This window comes from Oculina patagonica, chromosome 10 (assembly GCF_052425735.1).
Source record: "Oculina patagonica isolate OP01 chromosome 10, crgOcupat, whole genome shotgun sequence".
Lineage (NCBI taxonomy): Eukaryota > Metazoa > Cnidaria > Anthozoa > Scleractinia > Oculinidae > Oculina > Oculina patagonica.
This window is the reverse complement of record NC_135767.1, coordinates 17,894,403-17,917,200: the sequence shown is the minus strand read 5'-3', so window position 1 is coordinate 17,917,200 and position 22,798 is coordinate 17,894,403. Positions and strand designations below refer to the sequence as shown.

General features: G+C 39.0%; 3 protein-coding genes across 4 annotated transcripts in view; 1 reads left to right on the top strand and 2 right to left on the bottom strand.

The window, feature by feature from the left end:
- The window catches only part of LOC144628981 (CUB and sushi domain-containing protein 3-like), a 732,439-nt gene that overhangs the window by 24,616 nt on the left and 685,025 nt on the right, over positions 1 to 22,798 (top strand). The window lies entirely within an intron of this gene.
- The window catches only part of LOC144628967 (complement receptor type 2-like), a 218,013-nt gene that overhangs the window by 12,118 nt on the left and 183,097 nt on the right, over positions 1 to 22,798 (bottom strand). Inside the window, exons 1-13 of one of the 2 annotated variants that reach the window (XM_078487101.1) lie at positions 11,783 to 11,983; positions 9,410 to 9,809; positions 8,413 to 8,822; positions 7,943 to 8,140; positions 7,495 to 7,689; positions 7,195 to 7,380; positions 6,664 to 6,858; positions 6,363 to 6,548; positions 5,778 to 5,972; positions 5,472 to 5,657; positions 3,342 to 3,536; positions 3,042 to 3,227; positions 2,268 to 2,527 (exon numbers count right to left, since the gene is read on the bottom strand). In XM_078487101.1, coding sequence (XP_078343227.1) covers positions 2,268 to 2,527; positions 3,042 to 3,227; positions 3,342 to 3,536; positions 5,472 to 5,657; positions 5,778 to 5,972; positions 6,363 to 6,548; positions 6,664 to 6,858; positions 7,195 to 7,380; positions 7,495 to 7,689; positions 7,943 to 8,140; positions 8,413 to 8,822; positions 9,410 to 9,809; positions 11,783 to 11,828 — 2,838 coding nt within the window. In that variant the 5' untranslated portion in view covers positions 11,829 to 11,983. Of the gene's footprint in view, positions 1 to 2,267; positions 2,528 to 3,041; positions 3,228 to 3,341; positions 3,537 to 5,471; positions 5,658 to 5,777; positions 5,973 to 6,362; positions 6,549 to 6,663; positions 6,859 to 7,194; positions 7,381 to 7,494; positions 7,690 to 7,942; positions 8,141 to 8,412; positions 8,823 to 9,409; positions 9,810 to 11,782; positions 11,984 to 22,798 lie in introns of those variants that run through there. The other variant, XM_078487100.1, reaches the window with a different exon arrangement.
- Positions 18,462 to 22,317, bottom strand: LOC144628763 (uncharacterized). The gene is made up of 5 exons (XM_078486882.1): positions 22,248 to 22,317; positions 20,751 to 21,176; positions 20,083 to 20,367; positions 19,356 to 19,401; positions 18,462 to 19,230 (listed from the first exon to the last, which is right to left on the bottom strand). Exons 1-5 carry the CDS (start codon positions 22,315 to 22,317, stop codon positions 18,462 to 18,464), a joined length of 1,596 nt encoding a protein of 531 aa, XP_078343008.1.

Sequence of the window (22,798 nt, the reverse complement as noted above, 5' to 3'; positions counted from 1 at the left end):
ATCTTGAATTTTCAAAATCTTGCCGGCAAAATCTTGAATTTTCAAGATTTTGCAACTCACGTGTATTTAACTCACTGTCATAACTCACGATACATAACTCACCGAATTGGCGGACCCGCAAAACATCGCTTTTCATGGATAGAAATGTCCAAGTTTGTTTTAGAGTTGCTTTGTAGAGCTGTTTTCGGTTAAACGGAATTTCTGGAATAAGCGCCGCATCGGGAATGCGGCGCTTATTCGGGGGCGGCGCTTATTAACTTTTTTGTCCTAAATGCGGCGCTTATTCGGGGCGGCGCTTAATCGAGTAAATACGGTATGGCGAAAATACATGACGCTCTCTTATTGGTTAATTTATCGCTGCGATGTGTCGCACGAGTTCAAACCAGTTTGAATTCGTGTAACAAATCGCAGCGAGAAAATTCAGTCGCAGCTGCTTGTTTGTTACAAGAATGCACCATGTCTCACGAGGCGACATGTCGCAGCAACATGTCGCGCGACGTGTTGCAGCGACGTGTCGTCTATCTTATGCCGTGAAATGTTGTACTACTAATTTCTTATTTATAAACATCATTGTTTCAAGTTCGTTTGGTCGTGGATTGCTTGTAGTGTATTCAGATTGTATATTAAAAGGGTTAGAGTCTGTCCGTTCGTGAATCGTTTACAAATACACGTACTTGCTGGCCTCACAATGAACTTGAAATTTTTAATACTGGATAAATTTCTCGTTAATTGTGCGGCCAGCGCGTGCGTGCATTTTTAAACAAAACACTCACAACGGTCTCTAACCCATAAATATCGCACTTGAGTGAGTTGGGAGAAGTCTTCGACGTGATTTCATTATTGTGTTCGAAAGGATGGTGAAAGCAGCTAATTATTCGACAAAAGTCAGAACAGCAGTGTAAAAAGCAACAAAACCAAGCAAATATTTCATTTAAGTGTTAAAACTAAGTGTTTAATAACATCTCCAAACCAGGGTTTGCATGGGTGTAAGAATCTGTGACATGAAAATATTATATATTGTCTATATTGCTGATATTGTTTTGAGGTTCCTTGTTGCCTTGGTTCCCGGGGGGGGGGGGGGGTATTGCCCTATATTGGCTATATAGGTATGTGCCGCGGAATAGGGTATGGTTTTTCAGGTTCTCGGTCCTTAAATAGGGTATCATTTTTGCTACTTTTGGCATTTTGTTCCCAGTGTGATCCTTAGATAGGGTACCTAAATTCTATCAGCTTTTATAAAAGCCCAGCTTAACGAAAAAAGGTATCTTAAAACTGAAATATCCGTTCAAGTATTAGATTTTGTTAGATTTGTGTTTGCCCGTGCACTGTTAGCCGCTATTTGGGTCGTCATGGGACGCTTCCCTTGATTAGGGTGTCATTTTTAGGTTTGGGGCCTTAAAAAGAGCATTGGACTGGAACTAGCTTGCAATGGAGGCTCATGCGGGAAACCTTTTCAAATGCAAATTGTTTTTAATGATATTCCGCCGCATGAGCCTCCATTGCAAGCTAGTTCCAGTCCAATACCGAGAATACGAATATGGTCTATTACAGAGCAATGTATAGGTACATCACAGAATCGCAAATTTCTCAACTCTTGAAAGATTTTTTTTGAGCGAAATTAAACATTGAAAAATAAACACACTTTCTAAATGTCAAAGACATGTTTCGGACACTCCGTATCCATTATCACTGAGTTTGAAGATGTTTCTTTCAAAATATGACATTTACACGGGCACACGTCTCAAAGAGGATATCCCGCTCCGTATTGTCTCCGTGTCACTCCCCGAAGAAGTAGTACCGCTCTACTTTTCCTCTTTCATGGATGTGGCGTTCATTGTATTTTCTAACTACATGTAAACGGATGATTTCGGGGAGTCAATAACAGTGAAATAAATAAATAAATAAATGAATAAATAAATAAATAAATAAATGGTAATTGTAGCAGTGTAAGTCCTAACCACTGAAAAAGAAGTTAGGATGTAACGTAGCAATTACCATTTATTTGATTTGCCTGAGGATAATTCTAAAGCACTGACATCCTTGTTTATTTCTTTTTACATGTCAGACATTTTTGTTATAGGAATATCCTGTTCTTATGCAACATAATGCAACTAAACTCATTCACACACTGTTTCCATAGTGGCTTTGTACCTCAGATGGTGAAACAGTGGGCAAGTTACCAGAAGGTCGTAGATTCGTATCCCATGTGACCCACTAAATTTTCTTCAGGGGTATAACCAACCAATTTTCTGGGATAAAACTCCTACCTTTTTGATGTCAAGGTCTCGTACTTCCAATAGAACAGATTCCTCAATTTCCTTTAACGATGTTTCTTCACATGTTGGTATCGCGTTGTTCCACACTCCCGGATGTTGGTTACTAGGGGCAACACACGTGACTGTTGACGAGCCATTCAAACGACGACCAATAGTACAAGAAAAGCTACATTTCGCGCCATAATGATTATCACAACTGCTCATGAGCAATGGGCCGTTCGGATCTACTGTCAGCGACGTGCAATTGATAACTGTTGATGAAAATGACTAAATGAAACAATAACCCAAGACTATTATTAAGACAATTATTATCTGGAAATAAGAAGGTTTCTTTCCTCCCACCCAAAACATCCCGGCGTATGACAGATATTAATAGATTATTTAACAAATCGAACACATTTTTCCATGGTCTACACTCTTATAGACCATAGAAATGACGTTAGAAAATGTTTAATTAAAGTGGAACCACGAGCCGCTAGGTGAATGTCTTCACTGCAAAGCTTTGGACATTTTAAGTACTTCATTCAAACAAAACAAGATGAAATTCGCTTTCATTCAGGAGACTGCATTTTTTCTTAGCCCGTCAATTCAAGCTGGGATTGTTTAGTTGTCTTCGTTTGATAAAAGCCTTAAATGAATGTTTTGATTACAATCAAATTGAAACGCCTGTTTAAGTATTTCGTCCTATTCAGAAAGAAATACTGAACGCTATATAAGGTATTGCACTGTAAAACTGTAATATGTTGCAAAGTGTAAAAATCGTACTTAAGCAAGTGAAGTCGTTTCCACTCCAAGTTCCATCGTGTTCACATGTTCTCACTGCAGAACCAGATCCTGTGTAGCCATTATTACACGAGAAACGACACTCTGTAGCATAATTCATTGCTTCATTTCCTGAGCATCCAAACCTTGTCCCATTGGACGGTTTAGGTAACGCTGGACACGTGATCACTGCAATAACAAGCCATTCAAAAATAAAGACCTAGGCAATAAATCATGGTTAATATTCCATGTGGAGTTGAAATATCATTTGAGGTCTGGCATTAATGTAACGGTGTTGTTTACCTTCACATGTGGGTATTGTGTTGTTCCACACTCCCGGATGTTGGTTACCATGGGCAACGCACGTGATTGCTGACGAACCATTCAAACGATGACCAATCATACAAGAAAAGTTACATTCAGCTCCATAATGATTATCACAACTGCTCATGCGCAGTGGTCCGCTTGGATCTACTGTCAGCGACGTGCAATTGATAACTGATGGTGAAAATAACTTAATGAATAAATAAGGCAAGACTGTTATAGTGGAAAAAAGGCTTCTGCCTTACCACCCAAGACATCCCGGCGTGTGACAAATATTGGTAAACCATAGCCAAATTACACATTTGTTACAAAGTTGTGTACATAAGGACAAAACTTGAAAAAATCATCTTACTTTTTCAAGTTAAGATCTAAAGTATTTGATGGCATCACATTGTTATCACTTGTTTATCACTTCAGTACACTTTATACTGGTGATTTTTAACAAAACTGGACCACTATTCGTAGTCTTAAGTGTCTTGAGTTTTTCTTGAGTTTTTGACAAAGTTACATGTTTCTCTGATAGTCTTATACACTGGAAACTATTGATTCTTGTGATAAATTATATTCTGTAGAGAACATCTCAGAGACACTAAGGGCCTGTTTATATGGAGGAGAGTTGTCCCTGGTGGGAGGGTTACCCTCCATACCGAGCCACCCCGGGCGAAAGAACTTTTTATAGGTTTCTTTATAAGTAGCTGCGAACCGTTTACATGAGAAATTGCAAAGTTGGCTCGGGGGGCAGGGTGACCCTGGGTGGAGGGTCACTCGCTTTGAAGATAGGTTGACCCTGGGGAGCGAGCCAACGTTTTTCCATATAAACAGTTTGGTTATTTTTGCCTCGCCTACCAGGGACAAGTTGACACGTACGGAGCATGCGCAAATACTAGAATCGGCCAAAACAACATCGAAGTCGGCGGTAAATTTGTCCAAAATGGTCCTTGTCGATGTTTCAGCGTTTCTGATTTTAGAAAAGGCCGCCATAATAGATATTTCAAAATAACTCTCGCCAGTCTTTCGAACAGAGAGAGCCAAGTTTTGGCTCGGTCAACAGGGACAACTTTCTCATATAAACGCTCGGTAAAAGATAGTGCGGGGGAGAGGGTAACTCTCCTACCAGGGACAACTCTACTCCATATAAACAGGCCCTAACTGTATGGAATGCTGATCGTGCAATCAAGAATTATAGTTGTCTGAAAAGGGTATTTGGCAAGTGAAGTCGTTTCCCACTCCAAGTTCCATTGTGTTGATATGTTCTTACTGCAGAACCATACCCTGTGTAGCCATTATTACACGAGAACAGACACTCTGTAAAATAATTCATTGCTGCATTTTCTGGGCATCCAAGTCTTGTTCCATTGGACGGTTCAGGCAACGCTGGACACGTGATCACTTGAACATCAAGCATTTAAAAAAAAGACCTTAGCTATCTATCACAGTTATATAGTTGGTGTGGCGATCAAATATCAATTGAAGTCTCCCATTAACGTAACGGTGTTGTTTACCTTCACATGTGGGTATTCTATTGTTCCACACTCCTGGGTGTTGGTTACCAGAGGCAATGCACGTGACTGCTGACGAGCCATTCAAACGATAACCAATCGTGCAAGAAAAGGTACATTGAGTTCCATAATGATTTTCACAACTACTCATGCGCAGCGGTCCACTTGGATCTACTGTCAGCGACGTGCAATTGATAACTGTTGGTGAAAATAGTTTAAAGATTCGATAACCCAAGACATTTATTAAGACAACAGTAATATGGAAAAAAAGGTTTCTACCCTACCACCCAAGACATGCCGGCGTGTGACAAATATTGGTGAACCATAGCCGAATTACACGTTTGTTACAAACTTATAGGCGACAAAGGCAACGACTTTCATATGTTCTCGTTTCTTTGCATTTTCTTTCCTCCTTATTTTTCTAATCCCGTTAATTCAAGCTGGGATTAATTAGTTTTCTTTGTTAGAACAAAGCCTTTAATTAAAGTCTTGATTACAATCAAATTGAAACGTCCGTTTAAGCTTGACATCTTATGTGAAAAAAAAAAAATTCTGAACGCTATTTGAGGTATTGCAGTGTTAAACTGTGATATGTTGCAAAAAATCGTACTTTCGCAAGTGAAGTCGTTTCCACTCCAAGTTCCATCGTGTTGACATGTTCTTTCTGCAGAACCAGACCCTGTGTAGCCATTATTACACGAGAACTGACACTCTGTAGTGTAATTCATTGCTGCATTCCCTGAGCATCCAAACCTTGTCCCATTGCACGGTTTAGGTAACGCTGGACACGTGATCACTGCAATATCAAGCAATATATAAAAGAAATGAAAATATAGGCAATAGATCACGGTTAAATATTTGGTGTGGAGATCAAATATCATTTGAAGTCTGTCTTTAACGTAACGGTGTTGTTTACCTTCACATGTGGGTATTCTATTGTTCCACAGTCCAGGATGTTGGTTACCAGGGGCAACGCACGTGACTGTTGACGACCCATTCAAATGATGACCAATCCCACAAGAGAAGTTACATTTTGAGCCATAATGATTATCGCAACTGCTCATGCGCAGTGGACCGCTTGGATCTACTGTCAGCGACGTGCAATTGATAACTGTTGGTGAAAATAATTTAAAGAATCGATAACGCAAGACTATTATTAAGACAACAGTTATCTGTGAAAAAAGTTTTTATGACCTACCACCCAAGACATCCCGGCGTGTAACAAATATTGGTGAACCATAGCCAAATTACACGTTTGTAACAAACTTATAAGCGACAAAAGCAACTGCTTCAAACACTGTTGTTGTCTTGGTTGGCAGGTTGTTTTTTCTTCCTCTTTTCTAAGCCCGTTAATTTATGATCGGACTGTTTAGTTTTCTTCGTTAGATAAAGACTTAATGAATGTTTTGATTGCAATGAAATTGAAAAGACTGTTTAAGTTTGTTGTCTTATTCAAAAATAATTCTGAACTGTGATATGTTGCAAAGTGTATTAATCGTACTTTGGCAAGTGAAGTCGTTTCCACTCCAAGTTCCATCGTGTTCACATGTTCGTACTGCAGAACCAGATCCTGTGTAGCCATTATTACACGAGAAGCGACACTCGGTTGCATATTTCATTGTTGCATTTCCTGAGCATCCAAGTCTTGTTCCATTGGACGGTTCTGGTAACGCTGGACACGTGATCACTGCAATATCAAGCCATTAAAGGATGAAGACCTTAGCATTTGATTGTGGTTAAATATTTGGTGTGGAGATCAAATATCATTTGAAGTCTCTCATTAACGTAACGGTGTTGTTTACCTTCACATGTGGGCATTGTATTGTTCCACACTCCAGGATGCTGGTTACCAGGGGCAACGCACGTGATCGCTAACGAGCCATTCAAACGATAACCAATCGTACAAGAAAAGTTACATTCATCCCCATAATGATTATCACAACTGCTCATGAGCAGTGGACCGCTTGGATCTACTGTCAGCGACGTGCAATTGATAACTGTTGGTGAAAATAAATTTAAAGAATCTATAACGCAAGACTATTATTAAGACAACAGTTATATGTAAAAAAACGTTGCTGCCCTACTAACCCAAAACATCCCGGCGTGTGTCATTTCTTTTTTTTTTTTCTTTCCTTATTTTTCTAAGCCCGTCAATTCAATCTGGGATTAAAGAGTTTTCTTTGTTAGATTAAAGCCTTTAATGAAAGTTTTGATTGCAATCAAATTGAAACGTCTGTTTAAGTTTGACCTCTTATATGAAAAAAAAATTCTGAACGCTATTTAAGGTATTGCAGTATTAAACTGTGATAGGTTGAAAAGTGTAAAAATCGTACTTAAGCAAGTGAAGTCGTTTCCACTCCAAGTTCCATTGTGTTGACATGTTCTAACTGCAGAACCGGACCCTATATGGCCATTATTACACGAGAGCCGACACTCTGTCGAATAATTCATTTCTGCATTTCCTGAGCATCCAAACCTTGTTCCATTGGACGGTTCAAGTAACGCTGGACACGTGATCACTGCAATATCAAGCAATAAAGAAATTAAAACCGAGGCAATAGTCACGGTTAAATATTTGGTTTGGAGCTCAAATATCATTTGAAGTCTGTCATTAAAGTTACAGGGTTATTTACCTTCACATGTGGGTATTGTATTGTTCCACACTCCAGGATGTTGGTTACCAGGGGCAATGCACGTAACTGTTGAGGAGCCATTCAAACGATGACCAATCGTACAAGAAAAATTACATTCAGCTCCATAATTATTGTCACAACTGCTCATGCGCAGTGGACCGCTTGGATCTACTGTCAGCGACGTGCAATTGATAACTGTTGGTACAAATATTTCAAGACGATAAATAAACAGCATTTTTCTGTAAAATAACAGAGTTTTTGCCCTTGTTTGCATTTTTTCCGCCGTGACAGATATTGGTAAATCAAAGAACAATTAAATGTTTGGAAAATCTTATAAAAGACAATAGCAACTGATTCAAGCTCGGCAATGGATTTTGCCGTTCTCTAGTTAAGTTGTCTCTAGTTAAGAGTTAAACAAGGATATGTCGCAAAATGTTAAAGACTGTACTTTGGCAAGTGAAATTCTGTCCACTCCAAGTTCCATTGTGTTGGCATCTTCTTACTTGTGAACCAGACCCTATATAGCCATCATTACACGAGAACTGACAGACTGTATCTTTGTACATTGATATATTTCCAGGGCATCCGACTGCGCATCCAAATCTTCTTCCGTTGGTCGGTTCAGGTAATTCTGTACATGTCTTAACTATATCATGAAAAAAATTAAGGTTTATATTATGAAAAGATGACAAAAACGGCTAAATGTATCACTGAAAGGGATATAACATTTTAACTATAGCTGTGTACGAACAATAGAAAACGAGAGGAGCGAGAGTAACTAATTTACCCCGCGCTTATCCGTTTTATCGAAGTTTAGATTTCGAACGTGAGCTGACTTGGAAAACTATTTAGGTCTTTCAGTTGGTTGGCTAAGAATGCATAACTCGTAGTATTATCTTGTATATTTCTAGTTCATACCTAGTAGTGCCTGCCGGGAACTGTCGTAAGCTACGAGTCCCATTACGAAGCCATCGAATACAACACCACTTATACCACCGACATTTCCACTGGAGGCGTTGATGACTTGGAAAACTGCTTTCATTGACCATTCAGAGACGAATAAAGACGAAGAAAGGAAAGTTATACCAAAAAAATGTGCGCTACTTTGTCTTGGTTTAAAGATTAATTTTCTATTGTTGCCATTGTAATCGGCAAACTCTATTTTGTCCGATTCTTCATCCACCCAGAAGACAAGTCTGTTTCGTCGGTCAAGGTCAATCCCGGCTGGAAACTGAAGATTAGACGTTACTATGGCAACACGTTGCGTGCCTGATAAGGAGGCTCTCTCTATCTTGGGAGTTTGTCCCGAATCCGTCCAGAACATTAATCTGTTGAGTGAGCAATTTCATATCAATTTATGAGCCTGCAAGCATTTCGTTCTCCCTCTCATTTTCCTTATCTTATATTCGAACAAAGCGCCTGCTCTAAGGTAAATAAGGTAATGTAAATTCAGGCTGGATATGATTATTGGAGAGAATATTCATACTTTTTATTTTACAAAACAGGTGAAACCCATTCTTGTTCCAGAGCAACAAGTCAAATTTGATTGGCTCGATTTTTTACAAAGATAATTTAAATCTACCCAATTAATCAAATCAACTGTTTTAAAGTCCTCTAAATTAAAACAAAGGGATTTTAAAACGAGTTTATTTACTTTGCCAGGTTTGAATGTCTTTTGTTAAAGATGTAGTCAATCAAATCATGTGTCCCCAGAGCCACTTACTTCTCGTGCCCTAGGTTCTGCCGTCTAAGAAGGAAAAGCGGTACTGGGCACGAGAATGTGGCGAAACCTTCATGTTCGTCAGGGATTCGTTATAAACCTCATGCGCCAGGACAGTCAAAATCCACCGACAGCAAAGAAAATGACATTTCTCTAAGTTATATCACCAAAACAAGCCTGCTTCTTTAAACTTACCCACAGTTAGTGTCAATAACAATTCCTCTTGGCTCATCAAGATTTGACGAAACCAGAATACTTTTGTTATTGCCCTGAAAGTCTGATACCGATAACGTCCCATTTGTTGTATCAGTCCAGTACAACTGTGATGAGTTCCATTCCACTGCCAGTCCTTCACAAACTCCTATGTTATTATGGATGACTGTAATATTTGATCCGTCGATATTAGCTCGCTTAATGTTTAGTTCCGTTACATCACTCCAAAATATGTAGCCCAGGCTGTAATGGATGTCTATGGCGACAGCTTTTGATAAACCAGATATGATTGTATGCGATGTGTGGCCCCTGAAATCAAAAGCTCTTATCTGCGTTGTGACTGATACCAAAAGACACGGAGGGTTGCATGGGACGTTCAAGGCTAAAAGAAGAAAGGAAAACAAAACAGAAACAATCTTAAGGCAAGACCAAGCCGTATTGTTGGGGGCTTTAAAAGCCCCCCCCCCCCCCCCCTCTCTACCACCGCCTCCAGGTCTGAATAGCGTTAACAGATAGTTCAGTTTTAATTTAATACACTATATATTTTTTGTTTAGCTAGAAGTTTACCCACAGAAATCGTATATAAGGATCACACTGTGAATGCCACAAGAAGCAAATATGATACTCTATTGAAGGACTGAGAAGCTCAAAAACTATACTCCATCCCGCGGCACATACTAGCCCACATATAGTAGAACCCTCCCACCGGATTTATTTAAGTCAAGAAATGCTGACGTCCTTCAGGAGGGACCCATCTATTTTTCACTTAACTATCCCAAATTAGATGAATCAACCGTTTGGTCTCTCTATTGAAGATACTTTGAAAGGAAAAAAGAGTAATCTGCATTTTGGCTGCATTTGAGCGAGAAATGACAAGTCTATAAATAGTGCTGCATTAAAGGAAACATTCCACTTTGCTGTGTTTGAATAAACCTTTGTTTTATCGAACTTTTAATTTTACCACTTATGGCCCCATGAAGGCATAAGCATGCAAAAAATCCAAATTAAAAGTTTGGTAGACTGCACGACTCCTGGTTAACATGTAAGCTCAGCACGAAAGATAAATTAAGTCCTTACCACCGAAGTAATGTTTTCACTATCGTTGTAACATGTGTTGTAAGCTCGAACTACAACACAAACACAGTACTACAAACCAATACGCAGCACACTTACAAGTTTCATTATCAAGAAAATGAATAAACTTGTCACGAAATAATGCAGTGTTTATGAGATAGCCAACAATAAACAAATGTGCGCATTGAATCTATCAGAATATATTATCCAACTCAAGCTGAATTAGAACCTTTCCAATTAAACTGGGATCACATATGTATGGTCTTAGAAAAAAAATTACCGATCGCGACTAGGTGCATGAAAACCGGCTTTCAATGCTGGCATCCTGTCTAATTGTTGACACTCACTCGTGAAAGAGTTAATTCAATTTTTCAACAAAACACTCCATTGAACCATTCAAAATTGGATTGACTAAACAAAAGTATAAGATACTTTCAACAAAGTATGAAGTGAGAAGTACAACACAAGAAATGGCTTATTTCTCTCTAACTCGGGTGGGTAAGATCCTGCTAAAAACACAACCTTCAGTGCTGTCAAATTTACAGCCCCCTGACCGCAAAAGCATGCAAACATTTCCAATTTAATGTTTAGTAAACTGCACGACTGACGCTAAGTTAGAAATGCCTTCAAGCTCAGCTCAGCTGGTGTTCTGTGTAAAATCGAATACAGGGTTATGTTTTCACTATCGTTGCATTCGGACACCAATATACAAAACCAGTACTATCAACAATACATAGTACGCTTTTTATTAAGTCTGTTTATCACGAAAAATAAATAAACTTGCCAAGAAATAAAGCAATGTCAATGAAAAAAAAAAAAAAAGAATCATGACGTCCTCAAACAATACGAAAATTGAATCTCTCAGAATCTATCATGCGTAAAGCCCGTGTAAGAAGTGCACACTATGAATTCAAATGCAAGTTGAATGATAATTGGAAGCAACTGTGTTAAGAACGTTCTGTGAGCTAAATCACTTCCACTAAAATTTAAAGCACTTTTTAGCCAAAAATATGATGTATTGCAAAAAAAAAAAAATAATAATTTGGAACGTTCTCATTACATTTCACTAACTCCTACATAACACCTTATGTCCAACTTTTGTTGTTGTTCATGTAAACAGACCCAAATTGGCATCCTGTCTAACTCTTATACAGTCGCCTTGAAATGAAGATTTGATTCAATGTTCAGCTTTGTTTCGATCACGTCAAGAATTCACAACGAAACAACTATTAAAGCCATGCAAAATTGAATTGACTGAACAAAGATAAAAGTATAACATACCTTTGACAATGTAAAGCGAAGTGCACAATACGAGAAAGGCCTTCATCTCTATAACTCGAGTGGGTACGATCCTGCTAAAAACACAATCTCGGTGTCGTCAAGTTAACCACCAGTCAACTCAAACAGCTTGAAGTAAACCGAACGCCATTGGATTCGCACATACAAAGATTGTGATTCTTATGAAGCAAAGCGTGACAAATATACAGCAATTAGGGCGGCAAAGAATTTTTTTCGTCTAAAGGATCCAGTTCAATTAGCGTGGAATCTATTTTAAAACCCTTGGGGCTTACTTTTTTCTAGAAGCTTTTGAGGAGCGATTTGGTAGACAGGGCTCTGGTCGTCGAAGGAATAGTCTTCGAACTTCATTCTGGTCTAATTTAAGTCCGATACGTTCGTGAATAATTAACTAACTGGAATGTCAAATCAGATTGCAAATTCGCTTTCTTGATATATGTGCTTTCTCAGTATAGACCTTTCATTGCATCACGTGATTTACGGGACGTTGAAGCCCAAAACTTATTTATAGATAACAGAGAAATTTCCTTATTTGTTGATAATGAAATGTCTAAAACAATTTGATTAATGGGTAGTCTGGCGCGCCTTTGATAATGGTAGTCTTTCTTACTAATAAGCTAGTCTGCAACCCGACTAAGACAGAAGTTCTTCATCTCACATCTCGCTTTACTCGGCATCCTCCATTATCGAATATTTCTTTTGGCGTAAACATTGTATCATGCGCAAACAAAGCTCGTAATCTGGGAAGTGTTTTCGATCGCCACCTCACCATGACCAGCCATCACGCATCCCTGGCGCTTCGTAACATTGGTAGAGTAAGGAAATACATAAGCCAGAGCAGCACCGAGCGCTTAGTACATGCTTTCATAACATCCAAGTTGGACTATTGCAATAGTCTATTGTACGGCTTGCCCTCTACTGAACTTCAAAAGTTACAACGCATTCAGAACACTGCTGCGAGATTGGTGGTTAAGGCAAAGCGCACGGATCACATAAGCCCTATTCTACAACAATTACACTGGCTGCCTGTTAGCGAACGCATTTCGTTTAAGATCTTGTTGTTTACCTATAAAGCTATGAATGGCTATGCTCCGTCATACATTGTAGATCTTCTTGACCAATACGTGCCATCACGTTGTCTACGCTCGGCCTCGCAAAATTTGCTTAAATTTCCAAGATCGGCCACCTCTACATACGGAGATCGGGCCTTTTCCATTGCTGCGCCGAGACTTTGGAACACACTACCAACAACAGTAAAGAATGCCCCTTCAGTCTCCACTTTTAAAACACTTTTAAAGACATATTTATTTAGGTCGATATATTTTTAACAAGTTCGCCATGTTTTTATTGTCATTTTTATTTTTATTTTTTATCAATTGTAATTAAATTAGGTTATCCTTAGGAATAGGAATAGGGCTTAGCGTATTTTTATCTGATTGTAATTTAAATCGGGTTTTTATATTTTTACTTTTAAATTTCAAATGTAAACGCACTGAAACGTATGTAAAGTGCATGCTAAGAACTGTTATTATTATTATTATTATTATTATTATTATTATTATTATTATTATTATTATTATGTGGCTCCACTTTAGAAAATGCATATCCTTCGACACAGTAAACACAATGTATCATTCCTTGTTCTAAAAGTGTAATGGCCGACATATGTTAAACACTAAACACACCGGTAAACAAATACACGTATTTTTTTCAATCTAAAAACGTGCGAACCCGAACACACTTTAGAAAATGCATATCCTTCGCTTTCTCCAACACCTTGAACCAGAGACAGTAAACGCATTTATAATGTCCGCCATTATTAACAAGTTTCCTCTAGTCATGATGCAAACAGACTTGTGTTAGTGTTTCGGCCAAATGCAACTAATGCAATGCACTTCACAAACTGAACAACTCGTAAACCACTGCTGTTGAACCAGTACGACTTGTTCGCCTCCAAACTTTCCCCACCAAACGTAAGACTCGTAAACTATTGTTTTACGACTCGTGCGATTCGTAGCACAGTTACGACCCACTAAGTCTCTCTAATCATACTTAAGTATGCACTTCACCAACTGAACGACTCGTAAATTAAACTTACTGTTTCACGACTCGTACGATTCGTAGCACTGTTCGGACCCACTAAATTCAATAATCATATGCACTTCACCAACTGTACGACTCATAAACTTATTGTTTCACGACTCGTACCAACCGTATGATTCGTACGATTCGTAGCACTGTTAGGACCCACTATGTCTCACTAATCATACTAAGTCTCACTAATCATATGCACTTCACCAACTGTACGACTCGTAAACTTATTGTTTGACGACTCGTACGAACCGTACGATTCGTACGAATAGTAGCTGTTAGGACCCACTATGTCTCACTAATCATACCAAGTCTCACTAATTCTAGCACTTCACCAACTGTGCGACTCGTAAACTTATTGTTTGACGACTCGTACGAACCGTACGATTCGTACGAATAGTAGCTGTTAGGACCCACTATGTCTCACTAATCATACCAAGTCTCACTAATTCTAGCACTTCACCAACTGTACGACTCGTAAACTTATTGTTTGACGACTCGTACGAACCGTACGATTCGTACGATTCGTAGCTGTTAGGACCCACTATGTCTCACTAATCATACCAAGTCTCACTAATTCTAGCACTTCACCAACTGTACGACTCGTAAACTTATTGTTTGACGACTCGTACGAACCGTACGATTCGTACGATTCGTAGCTGTTAGGACCCACTATGTCTCACTAATCATACCAAGTCTCACTAATTATATGCACTTCACCAACTGTACGACTCGTAAACTTATTGTTTGACGACTCGTATATACGAACCGTACGATTCGTACGATTCGTAGCTGTTAGGACCCACTATGTCTCAGTAATCATACCAAGCCTCACTAATTATATGCACTTCACCAACTGGGGGGGGGGGGGGGGGGAAGGATTTACAAATAATTAGGGCTCCCCTCTTCCTTTAACAACCATATACTTTATATATTCTTCTTGATGTACAAGGTGCCAATTTTAGAATTTATAACCAAAAAGCTTTGAAATCCCCGTGACAGTGTCCCTCTGTGGAGAGATTTGTAGCCAGATCATTGCGCTGAACGATGATGCATTGATTTTTTTTCTTGTCACTTAACTGTCACGTGCCCCATGTTATCACTGCACGTCCAGAGATGTTTTTGTGAGTTTAAATAAAAGGACGGCATCTCCAGCTGGTAAATTAATGTTCTCGAGCGCCATCAACCCAGCCACCAATCTCATTTTTATTTTCACACGGCGAAGTATTTTGTATAATACCTGGCTGTACATGCACAAATATGCACGCCTCGTGGAAACCCGAGTTCCGAATTTGCCGCCTACTGCAAAGGGGATGATTTGACAGTTCGACCGCACCTTTAATAGCTTATTCTGCCGGTTAGATAAATGTAGCCAGCAGAACAAGCGGATTATTTTTCGGGGGGATTTTGCGTGTCGCGCGAAGCGCGAGACCGACGAGAGTTGTTTTTTTTTCCTTCTCTCTTTCATACCAAAAAAAAAAATAAAATAAACAAAAATAGGAAGAAGAACGCGGGATCGCAGGTTAGGCTTAAGGTGTAACTCGCGTGCCAGGAAACTATCTTAGGCCGGGGTTGCACTAGGCGAATTGATGTTTATGTAACGTCAAGAATCTGTCATTGGTTTCTAGATATCAATGCGACCCCTTTTCGCCAAAAATTGGCGGATTTCTAAAATTTAGCGATTTGAAAAAACTTCAAAAGACACCGAGGTGCTGCCTCGAAGCAGGCTAAATTTTTGAAAATCAAACAATTATGTTTCATTAGCCATTAAACTGTCAGGTAAACCCATGCATGTGTTGAAATGATGGACTGAAGCAGTCTTAATTTCCATACTTCAAAAAGCAGCCAAAATGGATGGACACCGCTTTTTACGCGCCCGATTATTATCCACAATTTCCGTATAGTTACTCCATGCATTCCCCGAATTCCTATTCACCAGAGCAGTACCAGCAAGCAGCAACTTGCAGTCAGTCTGAGTCGCCAGCTTCATTTCAGGGCAATGAAACAAGCCCGGACCCTAAAAAGCAGCCGAGTAAATCGCAAACAGTCTTGTCTATACTGCATCACAATCAGCAATATGGCAACAGCCTGCTGTTGGAGTTGCATTTGATAATTCAAAAATGCCCCCAAAGCGAGGAAAACAGGGATAAGTTCCATTTTTGCAATATGATAATCAAAACCTCTAAATGATAAGGAATCCGACGTGGCTCAGGCATTTTCATTTATATTTTTATTTGCGTTTGCATTTTCATCAGCGGTTTTATTTTCATTTTTATTTGCGTTTGCATTTTCATCAGCGTTTTCATTTTGGTTTACATTTTGGCTTTTATTTACATCTGCTTTTTCATTTCTCTTCCAGTAACGATTTCGTTTTGAGTTTCATTTCGTTTCTGTCATCACTTTCAATTGCGTTTTGATTTTTAATTTTCATTTTGACTTTTTCGTGACGTCAAAATCAAAATGGAGAGCAGAACCCCATTATCCGCGGTGAGGGTAAAAGGCGGAATGAGTTTGCGGAATGGCATGTGGCATGACTTGCGGAATGGCATAATTATGCGGAATGTAATTTCCGCGGAATGACTCAATGACATAAATTATACCGAAAAGCGCGCCAGTTTTTCAAGCCGCATTGTTAAATACTGCGGGCTCAAACCATCAAGGAGGAAACTTCCATAGAACATCGTTGTAATATATAAAGGATCATTTCACCGTTCAAATAATCGATTTACGCCGAATAGAACCAGAGAAAATATTTTCGCTACTTGCTGTGATGCTTCCGAGGACTTGAATTATCGACTAGCTGGCGTTGCTAAAATGAGCGACTGAATCTTGGCTGAGTGGTTCTTTTGACGTGAACGAAAACTCTCGTATATTTGCTTCGAAATACAGAACGATAATTATTTCTGCTATGAACTAAATTAAATTATCACTTTGCTAAACTGCAGACAGTGGTAACTAGATATCGCGTAAAAAACCGTTCAAAATTAAATCGGGATATAACCGATATCGATAATTCAATTTTCGATGTCGGAAATGAATTATCGTGGTCGGAAATAGTCCCGACCTCGATAATTCCTCTTTTTCTCGGGTCTGAATTAATTCCGATATCGATAATTAATAAACGGGGTCTGACTTATACCAGGGTCGGTAATTAAAACCGGGGTCAGGTTTTTATGAAAGCCTTTTTCTAATTCGGACCTCCGAAATTCTTTACCTATTTTCGATATCTGTATTCCGTTTCCCATGGAGAAATCAATTAATTCCGGTTCCCATTTATAATTTTGCGATGGGGGTGGGGGTAAGGTTTTTTTTCTTTTGGTTTTGGGGGTTAGGTGGTGGTATGGTGATGAGAAGTATCTTTGCCAAAAATGATCCCTAAATGATACTAGAAATGTATTTAAAAAATTACAAGAAAGCTACAATGTTGCCTTCCTTTGATAACGAAAATATAGAATTTTTAAGAATACATTTATAATTTTTTCACTGCTACAGAAGTGTCCAAAAAACATTTTAACTTTTTCTTAACCTACTCGAATATTTTCATCAAAATTTCGTTAATCTTCCTTGATGTTCAAAATATAGTCGTAAACGTTCGTATAGCCTTGGAATAACGCGAGTTTTTCAAAGCATGAAAAGTTGTTCAGAATCTTTATTTTGATACCTAATGTAAAATTAATGCGAACAAAATGCTATAATGTGTTGTTGATGCGTTGTGATAACTCGCAATACCTCGTTATGGCTAAGACAGTTGGAAGAGTGACCTCTTGACATCATTTGTTATCTTTATTCATTCATTGGAAGAGAGCGCACTAGTCGTGCAATCTTTTCTAAAGACGTAAAGTACGCCGGGCGGACCGAGGATTTGCATGGAATACTTCTCGCTAACTCAATTAGAATGCCAACTCTCAGGCCGCCCTTTTATGGGCCATACATTTCTTTGTCCAAATTCGAATTTCTGAGTTTGTGCATGAGGTTGGCATTCCTTTTTCTTGGGTAATAATCAAAAACAAGACGTAATGTTAAGAGTTTTAAAATATTTATTTACTAACTCTCAAACAAACTTCTGCTAAAGTTATCATTCTTTAAGTTCGGAAATACCACACATGTCAATAGAGTTTTTCGCAAAAACAGGTAGGCCTGACCACATTGTGTTCGTAAAATGCCATAAAGGCTTCTCACTGGAATGCAAAAATGTGGCTTAGAAAGTGCTCCAAAATCCAAAAGAGAGTTACTCGAAAGTTGGTCCAAATACAATAACACTGCTTTCAAAATCTGACAATTTGTCATATATAGCTATGCCTATTTACCTTTTAAAGTAAGATTTTTAAGGATTTTCGTGCAACCAAACTGCAAATACAACGATTTTTTATGTAATACTTTCCATATTTCGATCACGTGACTTACTACGCTCGATCTCGTGAAAATTTCAAAACTAAATTTCCTAAAAAGTTGGAGATGATATACTGAAAAGTCAACGTCATATCAGAGCAATGTACTTACTTTTGTTTGTTCGAAAAACAAATAAGTTCGAAGTTTTTGTTCATTTTACCTTTAATCTACTTAAATGAAAGTTTTAGTCGATCGTGCTACTGTTAATTATTCGTTTCGTTTCCAGATAGAGCGAAATGCCGTGATTGCCATCCTGAGTTAATGAATCAACCGTTGCGCAAAGTTCCCTCAAGCAATCATCCGACAGACGCAAACGGTTTTCAGGCACTACTACCTCCGTGATATCATCCACGTCCACTGCATCAGCGATCTCTGGTTCAGATACGCCATATTCTTCTTCATTTACAGTGTTGTTTTCGAAAAAGTCTGTGACAGAACAATACGAGGAACCAAACAGTTTCAACATGCCTAAAATGTATAGTTGGTTGGGTGTTTTTTGGTGCTCTGTCGACAACTTGTGGTTGTTCCATGCTGCCTTGAATTTAGTCAAGTTCCGGTTGATTCTTGGCATAAAAACAAAGTGGAGTGCAAATAGATCTAGGTCACTGTTTGGATCTAGTAAGTTCTGTGTTTCAAGAAAATAAAATAGCCGTCTAAAATACTCCGTAACCATCTTTCGCATGTCTCTCCATAACCTTTCAATTCTCTGATTATGAACAGAGCTTCCTTGCAAAATGCTTCCTCGACCTTCACCCCGTCGCTGAATCATCAGTCTGGCCACTTCTACGTTTTCCCCCCCTTTATCTGTTCTTACTCTCGACGGCCAACAGTATTCATCTGTGGCGCTCATAAAAAGATTGGCCACCGTTGCTGATCTATTGTTGTCTGAGCAATTGAGGAACACAACAAGTCGCGAATATCCATCAATTCCCCCATGAACGACAAGTCGCCACCTAAAGAACAAACAAATAATATTAGAACGGTCGCTTCCAAAACGGTGGGAAATATTTAAGAGTAGAATGAAAATAAATAATGAGAAACTGGTGAATACACTACCTACACCGAAATTAATCTTTACCTGATCATCTTATGGTTTCCATCGATGTGCCACAGACTGTTTGGACCTACAGAAATCGAACATAAATGCTTAAACAACATAAGACATACGGAAAAGAGACTGTTAGTAAGAGCAGCAATTTTTGCTGCTTTCGCATTATTTTACATACGCTTTACGTACCTATCATGTTAGTGCGCATGACTGCTAGAGTGAGGAGCATGTGCTCTACATCATTACATAAAAAACATAAAACATAAGACATGCCAGTTGTGTTTCTCGAAAGGTTGTTCGTTATTTGCCGAGAATGTCATGTGACTCAGACAAGACTCATACAAACTAACCAAAATGGCGGACGTTCTTATCTAAAACACTTTCTAAAAGACTTTTTCAAAATACTTTCATAAAACGAAAAAGTCTCCTAGGTTCTCTCTATTTCTCTAAGAACAAGCTGATGTTTTCTTGGCCTCGTGGAGGTAAAATTCATTTGCATTCTCATTGTATTTAGCTCTTTTGTGCTAATTGTGGAAATGTTTTGCATGTTTTGTACGGAAAAAAAGATGGTGGCTGTACATTTTACCACTATACCTTTTGAACCAAACACAGTCAATAGGGCTTAAAGACGACCACCTTTCTGCGAACTTCGTAGTTGAACTTTCAACATTATTCATGCATGGTTTAAAGTTTTTCAGATTGTCTTTATATTTTTATTGGAGTTGTTAGCATTTTTCATAAATATTATAATTCCCACCTGGTACATTGTACGTCACCCTCGGAGTTATATTTCTCCATCGTAAACGGGCGCCGATTGGATCCAGGACAATTAAGGCTTCTGCAATATCTGTTCTAGAAGCTCTTAGAGATTGCGCTGCTAATTCTCCCTCGATCATTATAATTCCTGCACCTGCTGCCCTCTCCTTAATTTCGGCTATGATTTCCAAGAGTTCTTGCATACCAACTGTTCTGCGACCGGCATGTCGTCTTCTTTCCATATTGAAATGTACTCTCCTTCTCCAGATTGTCGAAAGCGAAACACCTAAGAAGTAAACCGTTACCAATTATGTAAAAAGTAAGTAGCGATTTAAACATGGAATTAAAAAACGGGGCTAGATCATTTTAGGTTATTCACAGTAGTTTCGAACTAAAAGCCAACAGTCTCTTATTGGGCAAAATCAATAGAAAGTTTCTGTCGAGTAACTATTGGCTGATAGTTGCCCTGCGTAAATTTGATGTTCTTAAAATAAATATGAATATAAAAATATTAATATGTTAATATGGTGCCCTCCGCGGATGAACACGTGATCAATTTAAACCAATGAGAAGTGGAGAAAATTCAGTGGTGAACTATAACGAAAAATAGAAGCTTTCAATGATTGATTCCGTTTAATAAACAACATTAGTCTGTCAAATCAGGCTTACCTAGAGATTTTGCTATATCAGTCCAAGATATACCGTAACGCCGCATAATCTCCAGTTGCTCTCGGTTGATAATGTACGATGGTCTCCCAACGGCTCCTGTCGCTGTCAGAGGAGCGCGGTATCGTAGTTCGTCGACCAGAAAAGGAACCAGACAGCTATACCGATCAATTAACGCTCCTATCAGTCTTTCTAGGGTGGAAAAGTTATTTAAAATAGCGGCAAGTATGTCTTCCGAGCACGGTTTTGTTGTTAGTAGGTGCCACTGGATCCTCTTTGAAGAAAGCACCGCAGCGTCCAGATTTCTCCATATGCTGGTTAGTCGTTCGGCTGATACGTCTGGACTGTCTAGTGCGTGTTTGGCTCTTAAATATAGGTCTTGGAGGTCATTCACAAACTCCCGTATTGTTCCCGGGTCAATACTTTCAACTTGAATAAACCAAAATAAAAAAAATGAGACCATAGAATTTTACATTAAGTAAAACCAGACATCCCCAATTTAGTGTCATACAGTCCATGCACGTTCCCATCCTGCCTCAATTCAGTTCCCACTATTTTATCACCTTCGCCAGCATTCACTTTCATAATGAACGGTAACTACGGTATAAATTTTCGCTTGGTTAAATTTAGTCCAGTCCCTGAACTCTCTCTTCCGCGCGCCCTATATAGGTGTTGAACCCAGGCGCGCAAAAAGAGAGTCCAGGATAACTTGCATGCGTATGCTCAGAACGAACCAATCACAAGCGAGGAGTGTGGCATCACTTGCTTAGGACGCGCGCGCTAGGTTAACAATGTTCGCTCAAATGACGAATTCCACTACGCCACCAAGCGCGCGAATAAATACAAGAAAAATTCTTTGCTAAATTGTATCCAAAACCAATACAATAAACAGCTACAAAATACTGGGAATAGTAAACGAATAGCGAGTTGTGTTTTGGCCGATAGCTTTTAGTAGACATTAACTGGAAAGCTTGGCTTTTTTAAAGTTATTATGTTGACCCTGCTTTAGTACACGGTGGCGTAGTTGAACTCGTCATCTGTGCGCGCGCGTTTTCAAAAGTGCTGCCAAATATGGTTTTTCCCCCAATTTTGGGGGAAAAACTAGCGCATGCGCATGCAAGTTATCCTGGACTCTCTCTTTGCGCGCCTGGGTTCAACCTCTATATAGGGCGCGCGTTAGGAAAAGTAGAGCTACAGAAAAAGGCCTCCTGAGAGGAAAGACAAAATCTTCCTCTGACAAAATCTGAACCCGACACGTGCTCAGTACATGTGCTTACTCGCGACGGACTTGAGAAAAGACCCGCGAAGTGTATTTTCAACGGGCAAATGCAACGCGTTTGTTGGAAATAAATGTTAATAAAATCACAGCCTGTTTACAACCGTCTAGTAAAATATAAAGGATGGCTGTACACAGGCTAAAAAATCAAGACGCCTTCTTTTTCTAGAATGACCAGTCGACATTGAATAGAGTAGATCAAGCTGGTTAAGGTTAGGTAGTACCTGAACTTGCTTGAAACACGGCAATCAAAATGGTCCAAGCAGCAATCCCAAAGATGAAACAACGAGCCATGCTTTGTATTTACAACACTCACCAGCCGGCGTGGTGGCATGCGCATTGCATACAGTGATCAGTAGTTTGCGGTTTTGTCGCTTCCGGCCCACAAAGAGAATACGTTGGCGCCTGGTTGCAGCCACTTACTTTTTTTATAAATAGTGATACCTCGTGTGCCTGCGTCGTATGCTAATTTTGTTGGAAAAGGTATACTTTTTTAACAAATAAACAAAGACAAATCAATCGTACTTTGCTTTTTAACCAAATTAAAATTTGTGTAATTACTGTTTTAACATCGTAGAAAGAATAAATCGGTAGCAACTACAGAATGCATGGCCACTTTAAAGTGCCTATGAAGTAAAAAACTTTTTTGCTTTTTTTGGTAGCTTATTATGTCTACTTTCCGTAAAGTTAAAAAAAGAATAATGTCAAAGGAGAGAAATCGGACTTTTTGCCGCCTAAAGTGCCCTCGGTAAGACAAAACAGTGGGTCCGGAGAC

Excerpts from the sequence above, each read along its gene's own strand:
- LOC144628763 (XM_078486882.1), bottom strand. The coding sequence starts at position 22,317 with ATGGCTCGTTGTTTCATCTTTGGGATTGCTGCTTGGACCATTTTGATT. Across the intron at positions 20,368-20,750 it reads TGATATAGCAAAATCTCTAG|GTGTTTCGCTTTCGACAATC; the intron begins GTAAGCCTGATT and ends TTTACTTCTTAG. Across the intron at positions 19,231-19,355 it reads GGAAACCATAAGATGATCAG|GTGGCGACTTGTCGTTCATG; the intron begins GTAAAGATTAAT and ends TTTGTTCTTTAG.